Source organism: Palaemon carinicauda, chromosome 20 (genome assembly GCF_036898095.1).
Source record: "Palaemon carinicauda isolate YSFRI2023 chromosome 20, ASM3689809v2, whole genome shotgun sequence".
In the NCBI taxonomy this organism is placed as follows: Eukaryota; Metazoa; Arthropoda; class Malacostraca; order Decapoda; family Palaemonidae; genus Palaemon; species Palaemon carinicauda.
Window position 1 is genome coordinate 39,152,374 of NC_090744.1, and position 16,292 is coordinate 39,168,665.

Here is a 16,292-nt window from a genome sequence, read left to right on the forward strand (position 1 = left end):
TCCCATACCATACTGTACAATATCATAAGAGCTACGAAAATAAACCATATATAAAACCAGGAAACAAAAAGACCATCATAGCTTGATAGTTTACGGTGAGTACTGCACTAATTAAGTGACTGGTGACAGATACTCTTTTTAATACTGGTGAGATACTGTGAAATTAAGAAAAAGCAGCCCAATGAAGACCCCTTTGACCAACCTCGCGTGACCTTGATCTCATCGGTTTATTCCTGTTAAGGGTCATTCTCGACATCATACAACATTATCAATAGTAATTACGGGGATAAGAAAGGGACGCCTGAGTGTCTTACGTCCATGCGACCCCAGACAAGAAAGAGGGAATTCTGAGACTGGCATGGCCAAGGCCTACACTACTGACTGTATGACGAGGAAGACCATCAGCTGCTGCGACTGCAAGCTGCTCCTTCAGCTGGGTCATCCACTTCACAAAACTTGTCAGTTTTCCAAAAATTGTCTGAGCTACTGTTAAAAAAAGGCGGTGGGGAAAGGGGTTTGGAGGTGGAAGGAACAGGGCTACAGGGAGCCGACGATGAGACCACAAGCAAGTTTTTGGCCGCACAAATACGTACCATCCAGACGTCCTTGTACTCCCTCTGGAGGGAGGACCATGAATCATAAGGAGCAGAGAGAATGCGTCAGTCTTAATCACGAATGACAGCCTCTAAAGGCATTCCCTTATCATAATAGGTCGCTAAATATTATAGCCATCAAGACATATAGCTGACTTACTAATTTTAATATTTGTAATATCATCTTCTTCTTCTTTTCCTTTTACCAATGAGCCAAACGATGTGGTGCATGACCTTTGTAGCAGAGAGGACGTGGCATCACTTGTGTGTGGTTAAGTGCTCATGTCCGACCTTTTGGCTGTTAATCGTCAGTGTAACAGGAGGAGGAGGAGGATCAGAAGGAGGAGGAGGAGGTGTAGGGAGGATGGACCGGTGCAAAAACTATGTTACAAAGGTGCAAATGTAGTTGTAATAATCATTAGTACTGGGGAGATCATATTCAGCTACTGGGACCAAGTGCACCAAGGCCTGAGTCTTAGCAATTCATTTTGCCTGGGAAGAGCTGCACAAGGATGCAAAGCACATCAAAACTTATGTGAGTAAGCTGTGGGTAAGCCTTGAATTTTATACTAGAAGTCCTTACGTTATTCGTAAGCTCAGAAATGAGCTTGACCTACCATGAATTGGAGTGATAAAGAGTGCATCAACTGTTTTGCATCATGAAAACAAGCTTTCTTTCATTACATGAGCTCTGCTGTCTCGTTTCCACAGTGGTTTCAGTGGCCCATGTAGTGATATTTTACAGCTTTAGGAAAAAACTTGTGAAACTGATAAAGTGGGATACAATGAAGGAGCCACCCAAAGGACATCTATTGGGGTGGCATTTCGGTGCATCTACAGAACAAAAATCAAAACAAAAAGTAGTTTTTATTTCAGTGGCACAGATTCCCATACAGGTTTCCATAGACATGAGGCAGAAGTGCAGTCATGCAACATCGACACACTTCATGCAAGGCAGTGAGATGGGAGTTCAGTCAGCAGGCAAGGACAAAACACCATCCCCAGGAGACGAGTAGTAGCAAGTAGGGAAGTGTCGATACGTGGGCAGGGGGGTAAGTTTGTGGGAAAGGGGATGGGATTGAGGGACATACAGGGTGGAATACAGAATGAACAGTGTTAGTACATTACGAGTGATACAAAAGAACCACGCTGGACGAGGAGGGGGTGGTGTTGTTACCCACCTCAAAAATCAGTGTGCCCTCCTCAAAACCAAGTCAGCCGGGGGAAAAATGGATGTTCTAAGAGTCAACGTGCAGCAGAAAAAGCTTTCAAGTGGACGCTCAACATAAGAAGCCATGAGGATTGTGGGGTCAGGAAAAGAGAGAGAGAGAGAGAGAGAGAGAGAGAGAGAGAGAGAGAGAGAGAGAGAGAGAGAGAGAGAGAGAGATCGTTAAAGCATGCATGGAGTCTCTGTAAAGGATACTACGTGTTGGTATCATATTTACAGGGTAGGTCTCATGTTTGGTAAGGCTCTGTTCTGTAATAGTAACAGTCTAAATATTTTTTTGCAGGAACAGAAAGAAATGCCAATAAAAGACGCTTTTGTATATTTGCCCTAAAAGGAACAGACATGTTTCTAAGGGTGTGATTGATCTAAAAAAAATGAAAGCTTTATGTTTTTGTAAATGTCTTTTGTCAATATTTTGATCCAATCGTAGTTCGTGAAAGAAAACTATATTACCGAAACAGATCTCTTCGCCATTAATGGTGAAGAACAACTTTTAATTAGATACTGATCTCTACAAAAGACAACAATCATAAAATTTTTCTGGAGATATGTTTGGGTAACCGTTTTCCTCTCAGATTATGTTTCTATATGAAAAACATTGATAAAAGTTAAGTTAGCAATACAGGAGTAGACAAGCTACTCGGGAATTTGCCGAATGGGGGAACATCTTTTCCAGAATAAGCAAATCTCTTGGATCGTTTCTATGAACCTTACTAATATGCAACAGCAATAGATAATGCTTAATAATAGGATTATTGATTACGGCCAATGCTGAAAATAAAAGGCATTTTTAGAGGATTTGTGCACATCATATCTATCATCATTTGAAGCACAGCTATAACTAATTTAATCTTTACACCAATAAAAAAAAAAATAAAGGATTATTTACTCTCCTCTTTCACAAAGAAAAAGAAACTCACCCTAGACACAAAAATCCAGATGGAAGACAAGCTTTATAATTTTCTCACCTCATTCCTGACTGAAGAGACAATGTTTTCGACCTCGTCTTCCGGAAAGAGGTCGGGGATTTCTCCCGAAGCCAACAGGTCATTGATGAGGACCAAAAACTTTTCGTCGGGGATGTGGGCGTCTGTGATCAAGAAGACCGTTCCTAAGTTCTTGAGGCCAGCTCTCAGGTACAGGTTTGCTAGGTCGCTCTAGCAGGAGCAGAAAGAAGAACAAACAATAATTAACGTGTACACATACATTATTAGATGGCGAGATGGGGTGAAGGATGATATGGAGAGAAGAAGTCTGGTGGAAGAGGATGCCTTTGATAGATGGCATTGGAGAAAGATGTCATCAGTTCGTAGAAATAAGTTTGCAGGGTTAATTAAATATAATTTATATATATATATATATATATATATATATATATATATATATATATATATATATATATATATATATATATATATATATATATATATATGTCTTATTTATAACTGTAATCGAACAGTTTAACATGTTTTTTCAAAAAGGCCCATAAAAGAAACACAGGAAATATGAATAAATCACACTATATTTCGGTCAATAAACATCGACCCTCTTCAGGATGTAAAGTACAAGTGAGGCTTACAGTGGAGAGTGACGGTTTATATATGAAAGCAAAAGGGTGTGTTCAATTGTTCTATAGTTGTTATAATTGCTGGAAGGATTAGCCAAATTTAATTACATTCAGGTGCGTGTTCTTATTGTTGAGCCGCTTGGAGGAAGTCTTGACCTCTGATGCATGTCTGGTGGCCGGTCTCCGTGGATTATCTTCTTAATGATAGGGTTGAGAAGAGTATTGTCCACTGTGTCAGCTTTCCATTGGCCCCCACATAGGTTCATTGTGTTTGATTGATTTATGATGGCTGATTCCAGGATTTTCCTTCTGTACGGACAGGTACTCTTAAAAAGCAAAGACGACTCACTCCAGTTAATCTGGTGCCCTAAATCCCTAAGGTGAATGAAAATCCCCGAGTTTTCATACCCATATCTAACAGATCTTTTGTGTTCGGATAATCTTTGAGATAGCGAACGGCCAGTTTGCCCAACGTACACTTTTTCACAATCCCTGCATGGTACTTTGTAAACGCCGGATTCTATCTCTCTTTTATTTTGATAAACATTAATAAGGGCGCCTCCTATGGTCTTTGGATATGAAAAAACAAAGGGGTTCTCGGTTTTGATATGATTTGTTATATTTTTAATACCTTCTATATATGGGAGTTTTATCTTATTTTTAAAATCTCTTTGGTTAGTAACATCATGATCTTTATAATATATCGTGTTGGCTTTGTTGATGGCCTTTTCTATGACATACGTCGGGTAGAATAGCTGGGCGAGTTGTTTACGGATGATTTCAAATTCTTTATTTAGGTAGGCTGGGGAACAAATTCTCAAACCTCTAAGAAATAGATTGCAAGCTACTCCAATTTTTACAGAAATGTCGTGATAACTAAAAAAATGAATGTAGGAAATAGAGAAAGTTGGTTTTCTATACACAGTAAAATTATACCCCGTCGATTCCCTTATAATTAGTATGTCCAAAAAAGCTAATTTTCCATCTTTTTCCCATTCAGTTTTAAATTTTATGCTAGGGACTAGGGAATTTAGATTATTGAAAAATATATTGAAATCTCCCCAGCTATCATCCCAATATGTGAAAATGTCATCAACATAGCGTTGCCAAACCATGTTTGTAGGTTTAATTGTTGTTAAAATTTCTGTTTCAAAGTATTCCATGTAGAGGTTAGCTAAAATTGGAGATAACGGGCTGCCCATACTACAACCAAATTTCTGTTTGTAAAAATTTCCATTGAAAGAGAAAACGTTATTTGACACGCTTAGTTTAATTAACTTAATTGTTTTTTCAATACCGAGGGGGAAGTGATCTTCGTAAGGGATTAATTTTTCCCTCAAGAAACCTAATACGTCGTTGATCGGGACCTTTGTAAATAGGGATTCTACGTCAAGACTCAAGAGTTTTACATTGTTTACCGGGATGTGGTGGCCTTCGATAAACATTTCTCTAAAAACAATTTTGAAAAAGATGAAACTTGCCTAAAAGGAATCTTGTTAAATGCATTAGAACAAAGTAACAGTAAAAATCCGCTTCCCAGAAGGTTTCATAATGCAATTTTTTCATTAAACAAAACCGATAATATCATCATCACAAAATCGGATAAAGACGGAAAAATAGTCATTCTTGATAAAGAGACGTATGTCAACAAAGTTCAACAACTCCTAAACGATGACACTACATATGAAAAGCTAACAAAAGATCCCCGTAACTCTGTTGCTCCGGAGTTTTTCAAATCCGTAAGAAAAATCGGAAATAATAAAAAAGACATCGAGGTCTTAGAAAAATTCAAAGTCATGAACCCCTCGTTGCCATATTTTTACGGGCTCCCAAAAACTCATAAGGACGGTATTCCCTTACGCCCAATCGTCTCATGTAAAGGGTCATTTATATATAATTTATCAAAATGGTTAGCAGACTTGCTGTCTCCCTTTCTAGGGAGCTTTTCTTCAGCTCATATTAAGCATGCAGAGGACTTCATCCAGAAATTCAATAGATTAAATATCCCGGTAAACAATGTAAAACTCTTGAGTCTTGACGTAGAATCCCTATTTACAAAGGTCCCGATCAACGACGTATTAGGTTTCTTGAGGGAAAAATTAATCCCTTACGAAGATCACTTCCCCCTCGGTATTGAAAAAACAATTAAGTTAATTAAACTAAGCGTGTCAAATAACGTTTTCTCTTTCAATGGAAATTTTTACAAACAGAAATTTGGTTGTAGTATGGGCAGCCCGTTATCTCCAATTTTAGCTAACCTCTACATGGAATACTTTGAAACAGAAATTTTAACAACAATTAAACCTACAAACATGGTTTGGCAACGCTATGTTGATGACATTTTCACATATTGGGATGATAGCTGGGGAGATTTCAATATATTTTTCAATAATCTAAATTCCCTAGTCCCTAGCATAAAATTTAAAACTGAATGGGAAAAAGATGGAAAATTAGCTTTTTTGGACATACTAATTATAAGGGAATCGACGGGGTATAATTTTACTGTGTATAGAAAACCAACTTTCTCTATTTCCTACATTCATTTTTTTAGTTATCACGACATTTCTGTAAAAATTGGAGTAGCTTGCAATCTATTTCTTAGAGGTTTGAGAATTTGTTCCCCAGCCTACCTAAATAAAGAATTTGAAATCATCCGTAAACAACTCGCCCAGCTATTCTACCCGACGTATGTCATAGAAAAGGCCATCAACAAAGCCAACACGATATATTATAAAGATCATGATGTTACTAACCAAAGAGATTTTAAAAATAAGATAAAACTCCCATATATAGAAGGTATTAAAAATATAACAAATCATATCAAAACCGAGAACCCCTTTGTTTTTTCATATCCAAAGACCATAGGAAGCGCCCTTATTAATGTTTATCAAAATAAAAGAGAGATAGAATCCGGCGTTTACAAAGTACCATGCAGGGATTGTGAAAAAGTGTACGTTGGGCAAACTGGCCGTTCGCTATCTCAAAGATTATCCGAACACAAAAGATCTGTTAGATATGGGTATGAAAACTCGGGGATTTTCATTCACCTTAGGGATTTAGGGCACCAGATTAACTGGAGTGAGTCGTCTTTGCTTTTTAAGAGTACCTGTCCGTACAGAAGGAAAATCCTGGAATCAGCCATCATAAATCAATCAAACACAATGAACCTATGTGGGGGCCAATGGAAAGCTGACACAGTGGACAATACTCTTCTCAACCCTATCATTAAGAAGATAATCCACGGAGACCGGCCACCAGACATGCATCAGAGGTCAAGACTTCCTCCAAGCGGCTCAACAATAAGAACACGCACCTGAATGTAATTAAATTTGGCTAATCCTTCCAGCAATTATAACAACTATAGAACAATTGAACACACCCTTTTGCTTTCATATATAAACCGTCACTCTCCACTGTAAGCCTCACTTGTACTTTACATCCTGAAGAGGGTCGATGTTTATTGACCGAAATATAGTGTGATTTATTCATATTTCCTGTGTTTCTTTTATGGGCCTTTTTGAAAAAACATATATATATATATATATATATATATATATATATATATATATATATATATATATATATATATATATATATATATATATATATATATATATACCTCCAGACACTCGCTCTTTATTATATAGGGGAGATAGAACTGAAAAGTTCTTAACTATTTATTGAAATAAAAAGGATCATTATAAAGCCTTATCATTTTATGGCTTGTCGTTTGTAGTGAATTACAAAGGAATTGAGACAACGAAGATCCATCCTGCAGAATCCAATTTGTTCTCCAGAGCTATAATGAAATGAAGACGAATACTGAAATAGCTGGATATAAAACCTAAGAGTCATATCATAAATGAACTTGTTTTGTTTAAATCAAAGGTCTGCAGACTCACCCTCAGCTCTTGTATTCCGTAATCCTTGGTGAGAGTGATCTGGAACACCTCCAGACCAGAGATGAAGGCCGCCAGACGGGCTAACGACTGTTTACCAGAACCACCTACCCCTACCAGGAGAGCGTTGCCCCTTGGGCATTCTAGGATCCTGTTGATTCTGTAAATATAAGTTCCGGGGAATGAAAACACTGGATTGGTAAATTGCAGTTATCAAATTTGTGTCATGGTAAATTTCAGTCACGTAACGGACTTTTCTGTGCGTTTAATGATGAGTACAAAAATATAATGATTATAATTAACAATAATAACAATATTGATAGTAGTAATGATTAAAATAATTTCTAAAATATCAACAACTATAACATCAGCAATAACAATAACAATGATTAAGATAAAAATAAACTTTTTTTTCTACTCCTCCCACTCTCCAAGAGAGATTAGTTCACCAAATTTTCAGCTAGGCTCCACAAGGCACTAGAAGAGTTGGAAGACCCAGTCCTACATGGCTGAGGACTATGAAGCGTGAAGTAGGAGGTGATGAATGGAGAAGTAATGATTTGAAAGCTCAAGATAGAGATGACTAGTGTAATCTAACCGAGGCCCTTAGCATCAATAGGCGTAGGAGGAGATGATGATGATGATGATTATAGTCTAAACTTGTTTATAGAGTTGAATTCGGGTTGTGTCATGCTTCCCTAGGAGCCCATCACTTTTATCAATATATGAGTTGCTTCTAGAAGCACACTCTTCTACTCGAGTTCTGGAGCTACCACATCTTCTAATCTAGAATTATTTTTACTAATTATGGACACTACTCTCAATTTCATATCCCATAATCTTCTAAATTCTATTCTTAAGTCTTTTTACTTTGTTATTTTTCTCCTTCTTTCTCTTCCACTTTCTAGTCCTAAGATACAGCATAATCTTTGTTCTTTGGTTTGTTGAACAAAATGAGGTTTGGTTGAGGTGCAAGTCCGTCCTGAAATTGCAGCCCTAGAGTAAATCAGCCAGCTCGTTTTATTATCCCCAGGTACCTATATCTGTACTCGATGAAAATTTCCTCTGGCAGTTATATCTTTTTAGTCCTTGAATTTGTAAGTATGGCTTTCCAGTTTTGGATTGTATTCATAAGGAAGATTATAATGTCATCGTCAGCACCATATACATGTAGGATTAGACATTTCATCAGCGATAAGTGTGGTATCATGTCAAACGCAAGAGTCTAACAATGCGATATTCAAGTTGGTTTTCCTTCTCTTGCTGTTCTTCATTAGCTTTTTACCTATCTGCTGTTGATCTTCCGGGCCTCTGCATCCTTTTCGCTGGTTGGGGACAAGGTAAAGAGTCTTTCTCTTTACCTTGGTCGGGGATAGTGTTTATTTCCTCCAGGCGGATGCAAAGCCTTTCACTAATGGTGCCTGTTAGAAGATTAGATATTATTGGTAGGCAGATAAATGGCCTACAATGGCTTGGCATATTTTCTTTATTCTTGCCTTTTGGTACTATAAGCATCCTTCCTGTGGTCATCCATTCTCGTACTTGGTAGTTTATGGTACAATAGAGTCCTTTCATTATACGTCATCGAACTTCCGGTCCGCCATCTTGGAGGACATACAAAGACGCGTTCAGTGAATAGCTGTGGTTGAACTCTTGAATAGTTAGCCATCTCATCACATTCACATTCACACAATGCCCAGTTTTTGCGCTATTGTTGGTTGTGGGAATCGAAGACAAAGATATGACAAGAGTTTCTACCGCATACCGGCAGTTATTCAGAATCAGGACAAAGATACAGAAGAATTATCCAAGCGCAGACGTGACTTGTGGTTGACCAGAATATCACGGGCTGATATACGTGAATCCTCACTACCCTGGGCACGTATCTGTTCTGATCATTTCATATCAGGTCAGTCTCGGCTAGGCCCTAAAAGTATTATTATTCCTGTGTAAACATGCTATATCCGATCGCATGGGTGACTTCACAAGTATCATCGTCAGTTCAGTGTGTAGTGTGTGTGGGGGAGGGGGCATCTCAATTTCTAAACATCAAAAGGGGCATCTCAGATTTTCAAAACAAAAATTAAAAGCGCCCATATTGGCTATATTAACAAAGGCTACTTACCTAGGTCTCTATTTCGTCAAGGTGCTCATGCCTATATATAATTAAGTGTATATGTATATTTATTTTAATTTGTGTATTAAATTGTGCAGACATACAGGCCTACGTGATGAATAAACATTGATTATAAATAATAATAATAATAATAATAATATCTGAAAGCTAGTTTAACCCGAAGGGGTCTTCAGCTTATATATGAAACATCGAAAAAATAATTAAACTTGCGCATTTAATTGCAAGGAGGCAAAACGATCATCCAAGAGCATTACAATAGAGTTTGCCCATCATATGTTTATATGTATATAAGAAATTATAGCATTTGTAACCAAACACAAACACAATGGTTAGGCATGAACTGATAAAGATTTGACATTATAATGCAAAACTTTTACATACATTTTGACAATCAAAAATTATAATACACAAGGTTAGGCTAAATGATCAATATTAGCTTTATAATTATAAACACTCTCTTCATTGGCCCAGTGTTTATCTAATTTTGGACTTAAAAGCATTAAAGGGAAAAACAACAAATTCTGGAAGCAGATTATTCAATGGAAATGTATGCCCACTCATGTTCTGCCTTTGTAAGTTTAAAAAGCATCTGAATTGCATGTGCCATAAGTTGAATGAATTCTGCATCTGGTATGGATCTAGGCCATCAATTAGATCGAGTTTCTGCTTGTAAAAACGCTTATCATCACCCGACAATTGTTTGACAAAGTCGCTCTCATTGTCCATATTCGCTGTAGCAGCCGCTATGTTTTCGCTTTTTATGTCCTCCAGCATGGCCGACGGCGATTCTCAGTGACGTCATTGAAAGGACTCTATACCGAAGTTGTTCCGACATTCTTGCATGTAAGGCTTGGAAAGTTTTGATGCAGTAACCATGGACTTCGTGAGGGCCATGGGCTTAACATTACGATAATTATTCTAATGATTGATATCATAGTTATCCTTCCCCTTTCTTCTAAAAGCCTCCCTAAATTTCATAATCATATTCTTGCAAAATGTAAGCTGCACCTCATTTCAAGGCAATAAAACAGAATGCAGACTGTCGATTACATATACTGTACTAAACTGACTCAAAGGCAGTAACTTTATTCTTGTTCTCTTTACTTACAAACTCTAATACATAAAATTTAATTGACATTAACGTTTAGTAGGGCAATTATCAATTACCTGTGATAGTAGCGTTAAATGTTTCTATATATTGTGAAATATACTTTAAAAATTCAAGGTTGAGCACTTGCAAATTACTATCTAATAAGCAGTTATGAAAAATCTTTCTGTTCATTTCCTAATGTTTGTATGTTCTGTAATTACCATATGAAACTAGTAAAAGATTGATATAAAATGCCAGAAGACAACAAACACTAGCTAATGTTCCATCACTAATACCTCAAGAAGATATCTTCAGGATGTTAAAATGCATAATTATTACTCTTTTCTATGATCTTCAGTCTTGTCATCTCATTAATATAGACTATTGCTTCGCTAACAAACCATACAAAGTTTGGATCTGCCTCTGCAACATTATCTGACTCTGCCCTTGGTTTGTTACAATGTGTAGACAATACCTTTACTAACCTTGTTCTACCTCTAAAATACTGACTAGATAACCCTTTACTATCTCTGTTCCGCCTGTGTTTCACTGCCTAGACCATGTATTTGATGCCCCTTTATACCTATTGTACTTTGTCTAGACAATGCTTTAGCAAGCCTTGTTCCATCTCTGTCACTTTCTCTAGATAATACCTTTCTTAACCTTGTTATGCCTCTTTTATATCATCTGGTCAACAACTTTAATCCTGCTCCACTTCTCTAACGTTGTTTAGACAACGGTCTTGGAAAACCTGCTCTGCTTCTTTACATTGTCTAGATCTGTTCCACCTTTGTAACATGGTGCAGACAATGCTTTGCTAATCGTATTCCACTGCTGTTACATTGTCTAAAAAATACCTTTGCTTTCCTTGTTTCACCTCTTATACAATGTCTAGATAACACTTTTGTTAACCTTGTTACACCTCTGTTACATTGTCTAAATAATGACTATGGTAACCATGTTCCATCTGTTACATTGTCTAGAGAACACTTTCTGTTAACCTTGTTCAACCTCTGTATTATTGTTAAGACACTACCTTTGCTAACCTAATTCTGTTTCTGTAGCACTTTTGTTAACTTTGTTCTATCTCTGTTAAATTGATTGAACAATGCTTTAATAACCCCTTTCTGCTTTTGGAAAGTTTTCTATACAGCACCTTTGCTGTCGTTTTTTACTCCTATAAAACTGTCCAAACAGCATCTTTGTGAACAATGTTTTGCCTCTAAAATATCCTCCAGACAACACCTTTGTTGAAATTGTTCCGTCTCTGGAATGCTATACAGACAATTACTTTATCAAGCATGTTCCACCTTGGAAGTATTTGCTTGTCCTGTTCTGCCTCTGAAATAATGATTTTTAGCCTTGGAAATACTGTATAGACTTTACTTTTTGTGACTCTGAAACATTAGCCAGACAATACCTTTGCTGACCTTGTCCTGCCCCTGGCACTCTGTTCTATCACTGAAGCATTGTTTCAACAGTTATTTTGTCAACCTGTTTCATCTCTAAAATAAAATATTGTCTAATCAATGCCGTTGCTTACCCAGCTCCACACTGTAACATTGTCTAGGTACTACCTTTACTAACTATCTATGCCCTCCTAATTATTGTCAAGACAATTCCTTTGCTAATTAACCAGAGGGACCTCTCCTTTGCTTTTGCAACATTATCTGAAGTTTACCAACCTGCATATGTGTGCCATAGCATCTTCAAAGAGAACTAAGTTCATAGCGGCGTTGAGTTCGTTGTACGTCGTCAAGGCATCCAGGAGGATAGTATTGAGATCAGGCCAAGACTTTATGGGCAAGTAGCGAGGCTCTCCAATGCCCCTAGCGAAGTGACAGAACACATTGGGTTGTGCCATGACTTCTGCTTCATCTAATTCCTGATGGTGGAAACCGTTAGTAATGACTACCTGAAATGCTCCGCTCTGGTCATGTAGCTATGCGTACCTTGTAATCAACCAATACTGATATGATTGGTCTACTGGATTCCTGCATTTGTCTTGAAAGCCTTAAGATTAAGTAAACAGGACTAACTGAAGTCAGCATTTGTCTTGAAAGTCTTAAAAATAAGCAACTGATGTGTCGAGTAGAATGTTTCACTCGAATTCCAATTATAAATGAAGTAGGTTATATGGCATGTTATACATTCATTCCTCAAATTTTCAAATGAAAATCTTTTACTCTATTTATTCTTCCAAATAATTCAACTATTAATTACCATTGATAGATATATAGAATTTTATCTTCAGAAATATGACCATACTAAAGTATAAAAATTCTGAAAAAAAAACATACCTCGCATTTTACTGATATATTACATTAGTTATGCAATTTTCATTTAACAATACGGTTTACTAATTACAAGGAATAGCCGTTTTAAAATTTCCAAAATTATTACAGTGCTTATTTACATTTAGAATAAAATGTATTGTGATTTATAAAAATTATAAGGTATTTACACGTACTTGAACAGCTTTAGGTAATGCCTGGCAGGTAAGTGAAATTACTCAAATTGATATTTATCTAAAAAAAAAAAACTTCTATGTAGCAAATTCAATAAAGAAATTTATAAGATTCATTAAAAATATTTTTGTCAAGATATTCCTTAAATAAATTTAGGGCAAAGTAATTCAATTGCTATTTAATTTACATACTTTGCCAATAAACCAATTAGCATAAACTTGCTTGATGAGAAGAATCATCAATGTCGTTAATGATTCTAATGATAGTAAAATTACGAAATAAATAGAATACTCCACAATAATCTCTGCATCTAGGTATATTAGAATCTAAACTGATAGTGTTTGAGAGCCTACTTAGCTCTTCTGATTCTAATATCCACAGACGAAAGATTATTGTCGATTTTTTCGTCAGTAATAATGACAACAAGAGCAGCAGCAGCAGTAGTAGTAGTAGTAGTTGTAGTAGTAGTGATAGTAGTAGTAGTAGTAGTAGTAGTAGTAATATTCGTAGTAGCAGTGGAAGTAGTGGGAGTGTCCACCCAGGCATTCAAAATAGCACCACTAAAAGGGAAGAAGAAGTTCCTTTACGTAAACAGGAAGCGAGTCATTATTGATAGAGTGACGACATCTGACGCCATTCAGTAAAAGCAACACAGCAACGTGACAACATTCAAGAAGCTGCTGACACAGTTACCAACTAAATTTTCCAGTCTTAATGCTACCTGCAACATTAGGTCGTTTGTCTTTTGCACGCACACACCACAGACTTTGTAAGGGATAACTGTGTATATATATATATACATATATATATATATATATATATATATATATATATTATATATATATGTATATATATATATATATATATATATATATATATATATATTATATATACATATACATATGTATATATGTATACATATATATATATGTATATTATATATATATATATATATATATAGATATATGTATATATATATATTATATATACTGTATATATATATTATATATACATATACAAATGTATATATGTATATATTATATGTATATATACAGTATATATATATATATATATATATATTATATATACATATACAAATGTATATATGTATATATATATATATATATATATATATATATATATATATATATATATATAAAGGGCCTGAAGGTGTCATTATTATGTTCTAGAAACCTACAATTGGATGCATTGCTGACTGATAGGTTGCCAGATCACAATAATGTAGTTTTCAGACTTATTGGCCGAGGCTAAAGAGTTCTTGGTTCTTAATTCAAGACACTTACACTGTCATAACATAGTCCGTTGGTACTCAACACAGTTGGCGGGTTATTTGGATCAAGTAAAGGTAGAGACTTTATGCATCTTTACGTCAGGATATAAATTGTTTCTGCAGTTATGTGCGGTAATTTTATGTTTTACATATAGGAAAATGGCATTAAAAGGGGAATTTATACCTTTTTATTCTAATTTGTTTATATGTTTATTTATAAATATTTCTATTTAGCAATTCAAGGTAAGGGATTAGACGTTCAGCAGATAAAAGAAAGGACATCATAAATTTTGGTTTTACGGTATATTTGAAATCTCATAAGAACGATATATGTCATTAGGAGATAATAAAAGAAATAACGTCTGTTTTTCAGATTTAGTTCTCCACGGGACATAAGTTTTATTTATCGGTTAGTTAACAGTTCCTGGTTATCTAGTTGTGGATTCGTAGCCTAACAATCTCCAAAACAATTTGATAATTCCCTTAAGCGATTTATAAATCAGGTTCCTGAAACTATTTGGACTTCTAGCAAAAACCAATGGTAGTTGATTGCAATATTTTTTCTGAGGCTGCAATTACACATGAACACTGAGAATAACCCAACAATACCTGGTAGCAGTCATTAAGAGAGGATTATGATGTCAGTTAATTCTAAACGGGAATTCTAAAAGGAAATTCAGAATCAGATAAGATTAATTCTACCAAAATGAAACACGTTTCGTTACAGGTACTTTGGTCCCAAATACCTGTAATCATATTTCGTATTAGAGTTCTAGTAATGGCATCAACGTTGTAAAGTCTAAACGTTTTCTTGTGATTCTACTAGTCATTAATTGTCTTGACTAATCAGCGGATATCAGTCATTTAAAGTCCTTGTTTTGACACTCATACCTTGCAACAGCTTAAGAAAGTCTTGGTATTTAAAAGGAAAAGACCTCTCTCTCTCTCTCTCTCTCTCTCTCTCTCTCTCTCTCTCTCTCTCTCTCTCTCTCTCTCTCTCTCTCTCTCTCTCAAAGAAATTTATACATGCTTGTCACAATACTGGTCGAAAGGGCATCGAATCATGACAAAATCTCCGTCTACAAAAAGATTCGTGAAACTCGCATCGCGTCGTTTTGAAATAATTTTTCATATTGTAGGAACCATTATGAAGTAATTCATTTTTCTAATCTATTTCCAATCGTCATTCATTACTCATTATGCTTACACTAACTAGGCTACGTAATACCCTGGCATGCTTTGTTAGATGGACTCCAAGCACAAAGACAATTCTCCATCTACATCTACCGTATATTACCAAACATTCACAAATTTTGACCCTGGAAAATAATCCAAGTGAGGTTAGTGGAACGACATTTTAAAGGAACGGAATTTAGGATGTAACTAACACCATCACAAAGTCATTTAAAATAATACATTTAAGGGTAGAATATGTGTTATTAGACAAAACTAAACAAGCAGACATTGTTTTTAACACATTAAGTCATGCGGACATTAAGGAACTTTGTTCAGTCAGCTCCTTGGGTAACGTTGGCAAGGTGAACACCAAAAGTTTTTTAAACAATGAAAGCAATACCAATTTAAACAGTCCTGCAGGGTGAGATGATCTCGGTGTTCTTTTTCTTTTGGCAAACAGTTTTTAGCTGCTGCCAGTGATCTTAGGAACCATACTTCGGAACTCTTTTGACATTACACATTTTAAAAGCAAGAGGATACTTATTTTGATATGAATAACATTAGTTCTTGGTCTTCCTGAATATTCAACTTCCTTTACTTTTTTTTACATTATAAAATCCTCATTTGATGACTTAAAAGGAATGGAAAGGGAAGTAAATGAATAACTTTGATGTGTGCATGTCTGAGTGAATGCATGTTTAAGGAAAGTTCATATACACCTAAAACGTATGGCGTACTTAAAGTTTACAGGTAATGTCCATACGCATATCTGTAAGGTATTACCGTATGAACGTTGTACGCTTTGCAATGTCCATTTTCCTTTGTACTTAATAGATAAGCTTT

The 16,292-nt window shown here is 35.7% G+C and overlaps 1 protein-coding gene across 1 annotated transcript in view; it reads right to left on the reverse strand.

Annotated features, from left to right (window-relative positions):
- Positions 1–16,292, reverse strand: part of LOC137659743 (dynein beta chain, ciliary-like) — a gene marked incomplete at its 5' end in the record, with an annotated part of 223,797 nt that overhangs the window by 112,606 nt on the left and 94,899 nt on the right. The window contains 3 exon segments of the mRNA XM_068394556.1: positions 2,790–2,978; positions 7,291–7,447; positions 12,200–12,399. Coding sequence (XP_068250657.1) covers positions 2,790–2,978; positions 7,291–7,447; positions 12,200–12,399 — 546 coding nt within the window.